The sequence below is a fragment of the Oncorhynchus mykiss genome, chromosome 11 (assembly GCF_013265735.2).
Source record: "Oncorhynchus mykiss isolate Arlee chromosome 11, USDA_OmykA_1.1, whole genome shotgun sequence".
Classification (NCBI taxonomy): Eukaryota; Metazoa; Chordata; class Actinopteri; order Salmoniformes; family Salmonidae; genus Oncorhynchus; species Oncorhynchus mykiss.
The window spans coordinates 1,839,641-1,856,224 of NC_048575.1; the positions used below are offsets into that span (position 1 = coordinate 1,839,641).

General features: G+C 40.1%; 1 protein-coding gene across 1 annotated transcript; it reads left to right on the forward strand.

The window, feature by feature from the left end:
* The first annotated feature begins 3,523 nt into the window (after nucleotides 1-3,523).
* Nucleotides 3,524-15,929, forward strand: LOC110535167 (zinc finger protein ZIC 4). Its single transcript, XM_021620030.2, has 2 exons — nucleotides 3,524-5,849; nucleotides 14,731-15,929. Exons 1-2 carry the CDS (start codon nucleotides 4,691-4,693, stop codon nucleotides 15,165-15,167), a joined length of 1,596 nt encoding a protein of 531 aa, XP_021475705.2. The 5' UTR covers nucleotides 3,524-4,690; the 3' UTR covers nucleotides 15,168-15,929.
* The last annotated feature ends 655 nt before the right edge of the window (nucleotides 15,930-16,584 follow it).

The following is a 16,584-nucleotide window of genomic DNA, read 5'->3' on the forward strand; positions in this document are numbered from 1 at the left end:
AAGCTAATTCCGATTGGTGAAAGGCATGTGCTTCGAGTTATTTGGTACAAAATATGTATACAGTGTATGTATATAGCCTATAAACCCATTACGCGTTTTGGGAATTGCAAGGATATGGTCTGGGCTTGGTCCCTATCCGTCTTCTTTCTAGATGTTTACAAGAGAGCTCATCTTGGACCAGAAATAATTAAGTCTATATACATTACTGCAGTGTGTTCTCGAGATGCCTCTCACTCTCTCTCTCTCTCTGCAGACTACAACAACCCTACACTAGGCACCCGGGTGGGAGAGGGGGGGGGGGGGGGGGGGGGGGGGGGGGGGTGATTCCTACCCGAGTTAAGTGCACGTAAATTTAAGGTAAATCACTTTTTATGCACTATTCTCTATACACGCATTCTGACCTTGAATTGAAGCACGATAATGGTATGCTATTAGGGGTGGAGATCACAGATTTGAAGGTGTTTTGGGGCTGTGTCCGCAGATATGCTGCATTCTGACTTGAAGGCCCTCTTAATTACACCACTTTTACGTTGCGAAGAAACAATCAATAAGGTCGATCAACCTGTCGGTTTCAAGTGGAACAACATCTACTTTCTTTATTCTGATAGCAATAACACCCTTCTCCATGCAATGTCGTTTACAGATAGGAGCTTTTGCTCTGAGCTGGGTAAATGAGTAAATATGTTTGGATCAGGGGATTGTAAATATAAATTAAAATTATTTTAGATCTATTTTACCTTATGATCACTGGAGACAAATGTGAAACCAGTGATATGGCAGAAAACTGAAGCATATCAACGTATCACATTTCCGCAGTGAAGTTCATGAGCTGCTGGCCTTGTAACTTTCAGGGATGAAATGTGGAGAGCCAAGCTATAGGCTTTTGTAGACATGCGCAAATGGCGTACAGCGCCAAACCTACATAGCTGATTTATGGTTTCTAGAACGGTTTAATTGTATGCCCGACTTTTCACTGTATTTTTTTTAAACAATTGGTATCCTTTTAAATATTAAACACTATCAGTAGTCACCGTCAGTTCTATCCGTATACATTTGTAAATGTCACTTTAGTGTTAGTTTCCTTACATTTAGCATCAATCCATTTCATCATTAGTTGACATTTCTTTCCTCTGTAGCGTTCGTGTGGTTGATCCCGAGGATCGCTAGCAGTAGTGGATCATATGTGGCTTACCTATTACAAGTTGTTCAATAATTTATGATATGAAGCCTACTGCATTTGAATAATCATTTAACTTCAGACCACACGTAGTAGTTCAAACCTGGAGCCTGGCGCACGGTTCACGACGACTGGACAGTTGTCATCACAGCTCCATGATTAGGTAGGATTATTAGGGTAGATTTAAAGGACTATTGATCAAACCCTATTGTACACTTTTTCCACTTTACAATAATATTTCATGGATTGAACATTTGAATTTGGCAGCTACAGGATCAAACAATTGTTTTTTTGGATTCACCAATATATATCCTGCATAAAGACTCTCCAAAACAGTGTTTCAATGTATTATTAATAAAATACTTTCCTAACCCTAAATAATATTCAAGATCAGATTATTTTTAAGTCTAACAATTGGTGCTGAAAAGGATCCTTAATATTCCGAACCGTTCTATCGTGAAGAAACACCACATCTAAAGGGATGGCTTAACATAAATGTCCTGAAACTCCTATTGAATGAAAACTCCACGAGAAAATATGTTGGCCAGCAAGTGGGAGGGGTTTCAGCGTGTTGAATTAAATGTATTCAGTGCCCGCAAGGGAACCACGCCTGCAAAGCCCGTTACCCACCTGCATAAGGTAAGTCTGAATACCAACTACTGAGAGGTGCTGAGAAATGGCGTGCATAGGGAAGGTGCACATTTCCTAAGTCTGAATCAGACCCCTGAAGCAGAGGCCATTTCTTAATCATAGCCATGGTCACGTCGTATTTACTTATTTATGACGTGCTTGACTTGGCGATGTCAATAGTGAATATGATTCTCAAGTCACATGCATTTACTTTGGTTCAGGTAACTGATACACACGCAGGAAGAAGTGAGGAGTGGTCCTCACATGGGTAGTTGGATGATGGTGTCTAGCATTTTGAGCAGTGTGCAGTGTTCGGTAGGCTAGTACAAAAGTTGCCGATGCACTTCTTGCCTGCATGTTTTGAGACAACAAGAATAGTCTAAAAACGAAATCGAGCCAAAAAGTTACTCTTATACATTGTAGCTGTACTTGTAATGACCACTTTATTAAGATACTAACGCAATATTATGTTTTTTTTTTTACTGATACACGAATTCATTCAACACTGAACCGTTTCTATTTTTTTTTTGTTCACTAGCGCAATGAGCCTCGTGCATGGATGGAGATAACCCAATCTGGGTCTCTGAAATAAATACCTATTGAGGCGATGGCCACAGAGTAGTCAAATATTTGCGTGACACGCTGTCAAAAGAAATGAAGGCTTTACTGCCTCTGAAATACCCATCGCTCTCTGAGACAACAACCCAATGATTGACTGCTATGGACACTTTATAATCCGACTAATAGCTGAACAGATATACATGGGATATTTGACATGAATCTAATGGTAACGGTTTGACCTCTTTTTTGGGTCAATTCACAGAACAATTCCTATTTGTCTCCGACTGATTTGATTAAGATAAAGGGCACATGCAATTTAGATTAAAATAATAGTATTTAAGTAACTGTGTATTAATATGCATTAATTTGTGCATGCATGGATTTACAAAATGTTGAAGTTGGAAGGGGGGAAAAAATATGCAACGCTTTAGTGGGGAGGACCCATGACAAACATTTGATAATGGTGACTAATATAAATTAATAACATAGAAGCAGTAAAATAGCGTTGGTGGAAATGTTAATGATATCACATCGCAGCTCAGTTCCTTTAATTATGTATTTGAATGTTTAGGTCTAGTGTAGGCTTAATGACATGCACAAAACACGACAGCATGGCAAATACCACAGACGACCGGGCGACCAGTGGACGTTGTTAGTTTTTAAATATATATGTTTAGCTTTTTTTCCTATTGTGCTCATAGATAATCACCAACTTTTACGCAAAATCAACTATTATGCATAAGTTAACAAACTTTTACGCTTATGTTGACATGCTTAATACCCCAATGCTTACTGCCAATAATTTCCCCTTTAAAGTAAATCATATGTTGCATACATATTTAGTATGTTTTCAGACATACGTTCTTCAACACACACGTTATAGTTTGTTTTTTTGCCCGCCGAGCAAACTTACAGCCTTCCTCCTAAAAATGGGATGTAACATCATGGACCTTCACGCATTGGTTAAAAAAAAGTCTTACGAGTGGAGAGGAAAAACGTGATTAACTCCCATCTTCTAACATAATAATTAAAAACATTCTAAATACGTTTTATGATTTAAGGTATAGTCTAAAAGTAGTGTGGTCACTGGGTTGTTGATTTGATAGCAGTGAATACTCAATAAGATTCACTTTTATGTTTTCGACAGCCGTTTCCTTCACCAGTGGACGGCCCTCTCTCAGAGAGTATCATTGCCAAGTATAACTCATATTTTAGCAAGTCTTATTTTGGGCTTAAATCTCTACCACTCTTGCCTTGTTCTGCGCTGTTCATCAGGCGCCACCTCCCGTTCCCCTGATCCGCTCTCGTTCAGGTTCTCAATCCGACATGGCTCTGTAGCGAAATTAGCCCGTATCATAACAACAGGTCGGTTCCATTACTTTTCCCCGGGACAATGGACGGCGTCGCCCCTATTCACTAATACACAGAAACCGATCCCGCGACGAAGAGGAGGAAGCGCAGCGAGCAAGGAGGGTTGTTGCGGTGCGGAGGACGTATAAAAAATGTTTCTTTATCTTATCGTATCTTTTTGGGCCTTTGAGTGATGCGTAAAAACTACCCAACTCGGATAATTGCTTTAGAGAAAGGGGCTAGTCTATGTTTGAAAATATTTTCGCTACTACCACATTTTCTAACTGTACCTAAAGGCTACATTTTATGAATTTCAATGACATTGTATTTTCGTAAGTTGTGCAAGTTGTATTTATTATTATCTGCAGCCTACAACATTTTTAGTGGGGCTACTTTGCCTTTAGGCCTACTTTCCCTGACTATTGTAGGTGTTGTTTGCTTATAGCAAAACTTGGGTACATTGCGATTCCATAACTCTTAGTCAGTCAGTAGAAGATATGACAGCTATACCTAACGGTTTAACTTTTGAAGTTTAAAGTACAATAACCTTTGCAATACAAATACATCTTTCTCTTCCAAGTGTTGCCTGAGGCTCGGCGCAGGCGCTCTGGCTGCTTGCTGTCACTAAAACAATTTTCTTCACATTGGAAACTGTCACAAGTGACGTCAATCACGGGGCTCTGACCAATTAGAAGGCGGGGTGATTGTTTAGCTCCACGGGCTGCAGCGCCTACCATGAATCTCTATTCACTATCAAAGCGTCCTGCTGCTGCCGGCCAACCGAATGCGATTCCATGCAGCCACTTTAGAACTTAGAACAGTTTTTTTCCTTCTATATTTTAGTTTTTTTTCTATATTTTAGTTTTTTTTCTATATTTTTGTTTTTTTCTGTATTTTTCATTGCGATTAAAATATATTTGTCATCATCATTATTATTTTGCATGCTGTCAAGTTATTCTAGAATTAGGAGTAATGAGCATGGATGTTTTGGGAAACCATGTGATGTACCCTACGATTTCCAAACGGAACACGGCGCTGAGATTAGTTGACTTGGCAGGGGCGTACCACCATCACCATCATCACCACCATACCCCTCAGAGCGTGACAGGCTTCCCGGGGTTCAGCAGCCATCCACACTCAATGGCTCACTCGCACCCTGGGGAGATTACTGCGGAACCCCGCCTGGGGCCGAGTCCATTCGGGCCAGAACACATGGGGCACTCCGCGGCCCTCAAAATCAGCCCAGCCCATCATTACCCACACCACCATCACCACCACAATCATCATATGGCAGGCCACAGTGAAGTGGTCTCCAGTCAAACGGGAGCTTTTGGCCCGGTGCATGCGGCTCCAGTCCCCTATTCCATGTCCCACACGGCCCAGGCGTTATCCGCAGCCACAGGTAGGGATTTCCTCATTCGGAGAGATCTGACAGCTCAAGCCATGCCGGTACTGACCGACCAGAGCCCCGGATCAACCTCTCATCACGGAATGTTTGTCTCAACAACAGGTAGCTATCCGGGACACTACGGCCATCACCCTGATGCTGGTAGCCATGCCCTCTTCTCCGGACTCCACCATGAGCAGTCTTCTAGCGGAGCACCAGGTGGCCAGGCCATGAATGGACAAATAAGGTTAGGAATACCTAGCGAAATGTACGTTAGGTCTGATCACTTGAGTCAAGTGGCGAGCTCCAGGGCTGATCCGTTCTCTGCCTCGACATTACATGGCTACGGCGGTCTGAACCATCTGAACATGAACCTCAGCGCCCACCACCACGGAGCCGGTGCATTCTTCCGCTACATGAGGCAGCCGATAAAGCAAGAACTAATCTGCAAGTGGCACGAACCGGAACACTCGGCGAAAAAACTCTGCTCCAAAACTTACGGCACGATGCACGAGCTGGTAACGCATGTGACGGTTGATCACGTCGGTGGCCCGGAGATGGCTAACCATATCTGCTTCTGGGAAGAGTGTCCGAGAGAAGGAAAACCATTTAAAGCCAAGTACAAACTTGTAAATCATATCAGAGTACACACCGGAGAGAAACCATTTCCATGTCCCTTCCCAGGCTGTGGAAAAGTATTTGCCCGATCGGAGAACCTGAAGATCCACAAGAGGACTCACACAGGTAAGTGGCTTTATTTACATTTCAGAGGCACCGGTAAATAATGCAACCCTCAAACGTTTGTAGAGGTTACGATTTGAATTTTCTGCAATCATTAATGGCTTGAACACCATTCCACATTAGAGCTAAATTCACATTTCTGTTCGATGTTGCATTTAAATTAAATATTATTTGTAAAGCTATGCTGTACATTAGCCACAACATAAAATAAAGGGAAACAAATATTATTTGTAATTTCATAATGGTCAAATTCAACAAGTGATTCCTTAAAGCATTATTTATCTGATATATATATATATATATATTTTAAAATGTTTATAAATGTAACATTTTGATCATGGAATTTCAAATCAACAATATCTAGGGTACCCACATGTTGGCATAAAATTGAGCGTAATGTAAATATTACGCAATAGTTAGTGGGTTGTTGGTCGATTTAATATCCGACGTGTTTGTTGTGAGTTGTTCAAGTGGTCCAGAGTTGTGCATAGATAATACTAGGCGGGTAAAGCTAGGAAAGTTCTCTCACTCAGGCGTTTGACGTGTGCACTCTCTTGTTTGTGCCAAAGCATGCCGTCAGAAAAGAGACTGAGGCCTACACGGACTGTTCTGTCCGACTGTTGCTTTGCCTACTGTGGGGACATGGAATCAAACACGTCAGCAGCGGTAGTAGCTATGTAGTGGAGTGGAAATACAGGGCTGTTTCTGACCTGTTGCTGGAGCCAGTATATTATATATATATATATATATATATATATATATATATATGTATATATATATATAGTATAGGTAGTAGTAGTAGTGGTAGTGGTATTTATATGTATATATCGCTGCCATGCACAACCCGTGGATATATTTGAAAGATATATACTGTACCTTGATTTTGTCAAAGAGACTCTGTTGAGATATGTTGTTGAGTCTGGAACTGAATAGTCAACTAGAATTATAATAATAATACAAATTATACCTATTTTTGAGGAATCATGACTCATGGCTAAGAAAACAAAACAACATACAGTCAGTACGTCAATGTTATAATTTCCATCTGTCTTTCTTCTTCTTCTTTTCTTGTTCTTATTAAATATGTGATTAATAATGAGTTAATCTTATTATTACTATTTACATATATATATAATTGATTTACTTTTAATAATTGTTGCTATTATCATTCATTGTTATCATTGGCTATTAGCGGTAGGGTGTATTGTAGTAATATCAGTAGTAGTTGTAGCAGAAGTTGTGGTGGTAGTAGTAGCAGTAGTTTTAGTAAAAGTAGTAGTAGTAGTAGTGTTAGTAGTAGTAGTGGTAGTAGTAGTAGTAGTAGTAGTAGTGGTAGTAGTAGTGGTAGTAGTAGTAGTGTTAGTAGTAGTAGTAGTAGTAGTAGTGATAGTAGTTGTAGTAGTAGTAGTGATGGTAGTGATGGTGGTAGTAGTATTAGTAGTAGGGGTAGAAGTAGTAGTAGTAGTAGTAGTAGTAGTGTTAGTAGTAGTGGTAAAAGTAGATGTAGTAGTAGTAGTAGTAGTAGTAGTAGTAGTGATGGTGGTGATGGTGGTAGTAGTATTAGTAGTAGGGGTAGAAGTAGTAGTAGTAGTAGTAGTAGTAGTAGTGTTATTAGTAGTGGTAATAGTAGATGTAGTAGTAGTAGTAGTTGTAGAAGTAGTACTGGTAGTAGTAGTAGCTGTAGAAGTAGTATTGGTAGTATTAGTAGTTGGGGCGGCAGGGTAGCCTAGTGGTTAGAGCGCTGGACTAGTAACCGGAAGGTTGTGAGTTCAAACCCCCGAGCTGACAAGGTACAAATCTGTCGTTCTGCCCCTGAACAGGCAGTTAACCCACTGTTCCCAGGCCGTCATTGAAAATAAGAATTTGTTCTTAACTGACTTGCCTGGTTAAATAAAGGTCAAATAAAATAAAAAGTTGTTGAAGTAGTAGTGGTAGTAGTAGTAGTGGCAGTAGTGGTAGTAGTGGTAGTAGTAGTAGTAGTAGTGGTAGTAGTAGTAGTAGTAGTTATAGTACTAGCAATAGTATAAGAGCAGTAGTAGTAGTAGTAGTAGTAGCAGAAGTATTAGCATTAGTACAAGCGGTAATAGTAGTAGTAGCAGTAGTAGCTGCATAAGTACTAGTAGTAGTAGTAGTAGAAGTCTTATAAGTAGTAGTAGTCTTAGTAGTTGTAGTAGTAGTATCAGTTCTAGTAGTAGTACTAGTAGTAGCAGTAGTAGTAGTTGTAGTAGTAGTATCAGTTCTAGTAGTAGTAGTTGTAGTAGTAGTTCTAGTAGTAGTAGTGGTAATAATGGTAGTAGTAGTAGTAGCAGCAGTTTTAGTTCTAGAAGTAATTTTCATATTAGTAATAGTTTTAGTAGTGGTGGTGATATTAGTAGGAGTAGGGGTAATGATAGTAGTTGAAGAAGTTGTAGTTGTAGTAGTAGTGTTAGTAGTAGTAGAAGTAGTAATGGTGATGTTAGTAGTAGTAGTTGTGGTGGTAGTAGTAGTAGTAGTGGTGGTAGTTGAGGGTGGTAGTAGTTGTTGTAGTACTAGCATTAGTTGTAGTAGTATTAGTGGTAGTGGTAGTAGTAGTAGTAGTAGTAGTGGTGGTGTTAGTAGTAGTAGTTGTGGTGGTAGTAGTAGTAGTAGTGGTGGTAGTTGAGGGTGGTAATGGTAGTTGTAGTACTAGCATTAGTTATAGTAGTAGTGGTGGTGGTGGTTGTTTCAGTAGTAGTTGTAGTACTAGCATTAGTTGTAGTAGTATTAGTGGTGGTGGTAGTAGTGGTGGTGGTGGTTGTTTCAATAGTAGTTGTAGTACTAGCATTAGTTGTAGTAGTATTAGTGGTAGTAGAAGTTTTAGTAGTAGAAGCAGCATTAGTAGTCGTAGTAGTAGTAGTGGTGGTGGTGGTGGTAGTAGTGGTGGTAGTAGTAGTGGTAGTAGTAGTGGTGGTAATTGGTGGTGGTAGTAGTAGTAGTAGTAGTAGTGGAGGTTGTAGTAGTGGTGGTAGTAGTAGTAGTAATAGTACTAGCAGTCATAGTAGTACCAGCATCAGTAGTAGTAGTAGTAGTAGTTGTTGTTGTAGTGGTATTAGCATTAGTACTAGCAGTAAAATTAGTAGTAGTTATAGTACTAGCAGTGGCAGTAGTAGCAGCATTAATAGTAGTAGTAGTAGTAGTAGTAGTAGTTGTAGTAGTGGTGGTAGTAGTAGTAGTAGTAGCAGCATTAGTAGTAGTAGTAGTAGTAGTAGTAGTATTAGTAGTAGTTGTTGTAGTGGTTTTAGCATTAGTACTAGCAGTAAAAGTAGTAGTAGTTATAGTACTAGCAGTGACAGTAGTAGCAGCATTAGTAGTAGTAGTAGTAGTAGTAGTAGTAGCAGCATTAGTTGTAGCAGCATTAGTAGTAGTAGTAGTAGTAGTATTAGCGTTAGTACTAGCAGTAGTAGTGGTGGTAGTAGTAGTATTAATAGTACCAGCAGTCATAGTAGTACCAGCATTAGTAGTAGTAGTAGTAGTAGTAGTAGTTGTTGTAGTTGTTGTAGTAGTAATATTACTAGCAGTAGTAGTAGCAGCAGTAATAGTAGCAGTAGTAGCGGTAGTATTAGCGTTAGTACTAGCAGTAATAGTAGTAGTAGTAGTACTAGCAGTAGTAGTATTAGTTATAGTACTAGCAGTAGTAGAAGAGCAGTAGTAGTAGTAGTAGTAGTAGCAGCAGTAGTAGTAGTAGTAGTATTTATAGTACTAGCAGTAGTAGAAGAGCAGGAGTAGTAGTAGCAGTTGTCGTCGTAGAAGTAGTAGCAGAAGTATTAGCATTAGTACTAGCGGTAATAGTAGTAGTACTAGTAGTAGCTGCATAAGTACTAGCAGTAGTAGTAGTAGCAGTTGTAGTGGTATTGGTGGTGGTAGTAGTAGCATAAGTCTTAGTAGTTGTAGTAGTAGTATCAGTTCTAGTAGTAGTAGTCTTAGTAGTTGTAGTAGTAGTATCAGTTCTAGTAGTAATAGTCATAGAAGTAATAGTAGTAGTCTTAGTAGGTGTAGTATTAGTATCAGTTCTAGTAGTAGTAGTAGTAGTAGTAGTAGCAGTAGTAGTAGTAGTAGTAGTAATATTAGTAGTAGTAGTAGTCTTAGTAGTTGTAGTAGTAGTATCAGTTCTAGTAGTAGTAGTAGTAGTAGTAGTAGTAGCAGTAGTAGTAGTAGTAGTAGTAATATTAGTAGTAGTAGTAGTCTTAGTAGTTGTAGTAGTAGTATCAGTTCTAGTAGTAGTAGTTGTAGTAGTAGTAGTGGTTCTAGTAGTAGAATTGGTGGTAATAGTGGTAGTAATATTAGTAGTAGTAGTACTAGTAGTCTTAGTAGTTGTATTAGTAGTATCAGTTCTAGTAGTTGTGGTAGTAGTTCTAGTAGTAATAGTGGTAATTGTGGTAGTAGTAGTAGTATTAATTGTTTTAGTAGTAGTAGTAGTGGTGGTGATAGTAGTAGAAGTAGTTGTAGTAGTAGTTTTTTAGTAGTAGTAGAAGTAGTAGCAGGAGAAGTAGTAGTGGTGGTGTTAGTAGTAGTAGTTGTGGTGGTAGTAGTAGTAGTAGTGGTGGTAGTAGTGGTAGTTGTAGTGGTAGAAGTAGTGGTGGTAGTTGGGGGTGGTAGTAGTAGTTGTAGTACTAGCATTAGTTGTAGTAGTAGTGGTGGTGGTGGTTGTTTCAGTAGTAGTTGTAGTACTAGCATTAGTTGTTGTAATATTACTAGCAGTAGTAGTAGAGGCAGCAGTAGTAGTAGCAGCAGTAGTAGCAGTAGCAGTAGTTGCAGTAGTATTAGCGTTAGTACTAGCAGTAATAGTAGTAGTTGTAGTAGGTATAGAACTAGCAGTAGTAGTAGTAGTAGTAGTTATAGTACTAGCAGTAGTAGAAGACCAGGAGTAGTAGCAGTAGTAGTAGTAGTAGTAGTAGTAGTAGCAGAAGTTTTAGCATTAGTACTAGCGGTAATAGTAGTAGTAGTAGTAGTAGTAGTAGTAGCTGTACTAGTAGTAGTAGTAGTAGTGGTGGTAGTTGAGGGTGGTAGTAGTAGTTGTAGTACTAGCATTAGTTGTAGTAGTAGTGGTGGTGGTGGTTGTTTTAGTAGTAGTTGTAGTGATAGCATTAGTTGTGGTAATAGTGGTGGTGGTGGTTGTTTCAGTAGTAGTTGTAGTACTAGCATTAGTTGTACTAGTATTAGTGGTGGTGGTAGTAGTGGTGGTGGTAGTTGGGGGTGGGAGTAGTAGTAGTTGTAGTACTAGCATTAGTTGTAGTACTTGCATTAGTTGTAGTAGTAGTGGTGGTGGTGGTTGTTTTAGTAGTAGTTGTAGTAATAGCATTAGTTGTGGTAGTATTAGTGGTAGTAGAAGTTTTAGTAGTAGAAGCAGCATTAGTAGTCGTAGTAGTAGTAGTGGTGCTGGTGGTGGTGGTTTTGGTGGTTGTGATGGTAGTAGTAGTGGTGGTAGTAGTAGTGGTGGTAATTGGTGGTGGTAGTAGTAATGGTAGTAGTAGTGGTGGTAATTGGTGGTGGTAGTAGTAGTAGTTGTAGTACTAGCATTAGTTGTTGTAGTAGTAGTAACAGCATTAGTACTAGCAGTAGTAGTAGTAGTAGCAGCATTAGTACTAGCAGTAGTTTGAGTAGTAGTAGTTGTAGTATTGGTAAGAGAAGTAGCTGTAGTTTTAGCAGTGGTATTAGTAGTAGTAGTAACAGCATTAGTACTAGCAGTAGTAGTAGTAGTAGTAGCTGTAGTTTTAGCAGTGGTAGCAATAGTAGTAGTAACAGCATTAGTACTAGCAGTAGTAGTAGTAGTTGTTGTAGTAGTAGTTTGAGTAGTAGTAGTTGTAGTATTGGTAAGAGTAGTAGCTGTAGTTTTAGCAGTGGTATTAGTAGTAGTAGTAACAGCATTAGTACTAGCAGTAGTAGTAGTAGCAGCAGCATTAGTACTAGCAGTAGTAGTAGTTGTTGTAGTAGTAGTTTGAGTAGTAGTAGTAGTAGTATTGGTAAGAGTAGTAGCTGTAGTTTTAGCAGTGGTATTAGTAGTAGTAGTAACAGCATTAGTACTAGCAGTAGTAGTAGTAGTAGTAGCAGTAGTAGTTGTAGTATTGGTAAGAGTAGTAGCTGTAGTTTTAGCAGTGGTATTAGTAGTAGTAGTAACAGCATTAGTACTAGCAGTAGTAGTAGTAGTAGTAGGGATAATGATAGTAGTAGTAATAGCAGCAGTAGTATTGGTAAGAGTAGTATCTGTAGTTTTAGCAGTAGTAGTAGTAGCAACTGTAGTTTTAGCAGTGGTATTAGTAGTAGTAGTAATAGGCTATAAGTGGGGCTGTAACAGTGTAATGGGTAGGGTTTAGCTGGACCACTGACCTGCTTCTCCAGCCTGTCTAATCCTCTACCTGCTTGATATGTGTAATGGAGTTTACTGTTCTGATTTCAATGTACTACATTTTCCCTTTTCAATACTGACGTTTTGCCCTAAGTAAGAAGCCTTCCTTAATTAAGGCCTTTGAAAACGATGCGTCAGAACAGCGTCTAATATGACTCTGACTACTTTTTGCTGAATCCATTCATGCCTCCGCATGTATTATTCATATCATTTGCACACATTACTTAAGTAGAAATCTGTTAAATGATTTGCGCATGTGTTGACTCCCAAGGCCCCTGGTCCAGAGTATCATGTTTAAAACCTACCCCGGTCTGTGGTTATGACTGGGCTTCCCCTGGGGTGTGTTCCCGAGACGTGTTCGTGTACTACACTAATATCCCTGATTGCCTCTCAGTCCAACAGCTGAAGGTCAAATTGATATTCAACGTGCCCGTGTCATTAGAATGGAGTAATTATATATTCTCTCTTGCTATGCCTATAGCTGCCTGACTACATGGCCTTGCATTAGAGGAATCAGCATAGTAGGATTTCAAAGTAATTAGTTCAACCGTTGTGTTTTTGCCAGATCATGCTGCATAGGCTACATGTCCTAAGGGCTAGATATTACAGGATAATCAAGACAAATGTTGTTTTATTTACATTAATTTCCTCCCTTAGGTGCATGGTTGAAATGGCCAATGTTGAAATAGGAGGCTACATTTCAATTAGGGCCATAACTACTTGTTTAGCTTTAACAGAGTTTGTTTAATAGGGAAATAGAAGTTCCATATGCAACCAATTCAAATCCTGTAGATGATCATCAATAAAAACATGTTTTCAATGGAACTAACAGTATGCTGTCCTAAAGCAAGTCAGCTGGTTCATTGGGCTGTCCTAAAGCAAGTCAGCTGGTTCATTGGGCTGTCCTAAAGCAAGTCAGCTGGTTCATTGGGCTGTCCTAAAGGAACTCAGCTGGTTCATTGGGCTGTCCTAAAGGAACTCAGCTGGTTCATTGGGCTGTCCTAATGGAACTCAGCTGGTTCATTGGGCTGTCCTAATGGAACTCAGTTGGTTCTTAGGGCTATCCTAAAGGAACTCAGCTGGTTCATTGGGCTGTCCTAAAGGAACTCAGCTGGTTCATTGGGCTGTCCTAAAGGAACTCAGCTGGTTCATTGGGCTGTCCTAAAGGAACTCAGCTGGTTCATTGGGCTGTCCTAAAGGAACTCAGCTGGTTCATTGGGCTGTCCTAAAGGAACTCAGTTGGTTCTTAGGGCTATCCTAAAGGAACTCAGCTGGTTCATTGGGCTGTCCTAAAGGAACTCAGCTGGTTCATTGGGCTGTCCTAAAGGAACTCAGCTGGTTCATTGGGCTGTCCTAAAGGAACTCAGCTGGTTCATTGGGCTGTCCTAAAGGAACTCAGCTGGTTCATTGGGCTGTCCTAAAAGAACTCAGCTCTTCATTGGGCTGTCCTAAAGGAACTCAGCTGGTTCATTGGGCTGTCCTAAAGGAACTCAGCTGGTTCATTGGGCTGTCCTAAAGGAACTCAGCTGGTTCATTGGGCTGTCCTAATGGAACTCAGCTGGTTCATTGGGCTGTCCTAATGGAACTCAGTTGGTTCTTAGGGCTATCCTAAAGGAACTCAGCTGGTTCATTGGGCTGTCCTAAAGGAACTCAGCTGGTTCATTGGGCTGTCCTAAAGGAACTCAGCTGGTTCATTGGGCTGTCCTAAAGGAACTCAGCTGGTTCATTGGGCTGTCCTAAAGGAACTCAGCTGGTTCATTGGGCTGTCCTAAAGGAACTCAGTTGGTTCTTAGGGCTATCCTAAAGGAACTCAGCTGGTTCATTGGGCTGTCCTAAAGGAACTCAGCTGGTTCATTGGGCTGTCCTAAAGGAACTCAGCTGGTTCATTGGGCTGTCCTAAAGGAACTCAGCTGGTTCATTGGGCTGTCCTAAAGGAACTCAGCTGGTTCATTGGGCTGTCCTAAAAGAACTCAGCTCTTCATTGGGCTGTCCTAAAGGAACTCAGCTGGTTCATTGGGCTGTCCTAAAGGAACTCAGCTGGTTCATTGGGCTGTCCTAAAGGAACTCAGCTGGTTCATTGGGCTGTCCTAAAGGAACTCAGCTGGTTCATTGGGCTGTCCTAATGGAACTCAGCTGGTTCATTGGGCTGTCCTAATGGAACTCAGCTGGTTCATTGGGCTGTCCTAAAGGAACTCAGCTGGTTCATTGGGCTGTCCTAATGGAACTCAGCTGGTTCATTGGGCTGTCCTAAAGGAACTCAGCTGGTTCATTGGGCTGTCCTAAAGGAACTCAGCTCTTCATTGGGCTGTCCTGAAGGAACTCAGCTCTTCGTTGGGCTGTCCTGAAGGAACTCAGCTCTTCATTGGGTCAAGTACAATAGGCAATACACTAAAGGCCAATATGGTTTTATTTGACATAACTCATGTCACATGTGGCCATGCATCACCAACCCCAAAATAAAGCAGCTGTTTTGATTTATGCTTTTGGGTTTTCTGAAGCCTAACTTTTGTTCACTTATTTCAGGTGAGAAACCCTTCAAATGTGAGTTTGACGGCTGCGACCGACGTTTCGCCAACAGCAGTGACCGGAAGAAGCACTCCCACGTGCACACCAGCGATAAGCCGTACAACTGCAAAGTGAGAGGCTGTGACAAATCCTACACACACCCCAGCTCTCTCAGAAAACACATGAAAGTGCACTGCAAGTCTCCACCACCAAGTTCTGGCTACGAGTCTTCAACTCCGTCATTAGTGTCCCCATCATCGGACTTAGGCCGAGAGCCAGGGGCCTCGTCGCTCTCAGAACCAGCACCTTCGTCCCAACCCGCCAATTTAAGTGAGTGGTACGTCTGTCATAGTTCTGGTGCGAGCGGAACTCAGACACCTCCCAGCGGCTCCTCCAGCCCTGATCCCGGGGATGAGACGCACTACAGACACCCGGAGCCAAGGGACGCTTTCTAACCAAAACTGGCCCAGAAAATCATTCTAAAACTTCTTGAATATATTTTCCAATATACCCGCGGACTTACAAAATTAACACATCGAAAAAGGTCTGTTTTCTAAGGCCCAAATCATTCAATGTACTGTCTGGCATATCGGACAAATTAGACACTGCCAAATGTATCTTGTGATAGCTCTCTTCTATCCCAATGTGTTTGGAAAAACATGTATTATTCTCGTACTCGGATATTGTACGCATGTTTTTTTTTGCTGTATTACTTTGTAAATCGAGTTTTGACTTCAATATCTTTTTAATTTATTTTTTGAATCTGACATGAGCATTTTTGTATTATCGAACCAAAGTGTTTCAATATATTAAAAAAATGTATATTTGTAAATTGATACGTTTCGATGTGTAGGTGGTAACAGTCATTTTGTAAGCTTTGGTATTTCAGCAATTTTTTTTATTGTTTGCTACACTTATTTGTATAAATTAAATAATTGAAACGTTTGGAGTTTCACGCAAGAAAATTTGTCTCCATTTGTGATGGTCTACTCTATTGATTGACTCGTTTTCATATAGCCTATTTGATATTATTACATTCAATTCATAAATGTTTTGTCAATGTGGGCATTTTGTGATTTTGTAATTCTTGTCAATATTTGTTAGTAATGCATTTTTATTCAAATGTGATCCTATCGAGAAAATACACTCGAAATGTGTACCAAACTGCCTTGTAATTTGTCAGTATTTTGAATAAATCGTGTATGATAAAAAAATGTCATTTTCCTTTTCTGGGCCTTGACTTTTTAATATTGATAGAAACGTAAAACAACGAATTTATTCGAATGCATAAACTATCAGGGTACTGTTAACCAATACATGACAGGGCGCTCTAAAACGCCTGGAATCTCGCATGCTGTACTCATGTATAACAAGACAGCAGAGACGAATAACGCCAGTCTTTTTAAATGGAGCCGTGAGACCAAACACGTTTCTATCACTATATTCAACAGCGAGCCTTTCTGCCATTCTGTGGTTTATTGAATCTCAGGTACCATCTATAACAGAACCCGGCGTACGGGTTGAAAACATGTTGGACCCATATTAGACAACATACACGTTTAGATTTTTGTTTCGTTTGAACAATGTTAATGTTTTATTTTTTTGCTGTAATGTTCTACTGCTTTAGGCTCTTGCCAACGTGCAGCCGTAAAAACCATAAAGACACTTTGAAAATAAGCCATTGTCATCGGGGTTGTATTTAGAATTAGTTTACTCTAAACTTACATCATCCCTGAACACTGGAAAATCACAAAACAATTCTTTAAAAGAAAATCCAGATTTTATTTTGTGAAAATATTCTTCACTGGTCATGTCCATGTCTTATTTGTGTGGGATCTATTTTTCTCTTAGATAAAGTGAGGTTTTCTGCAG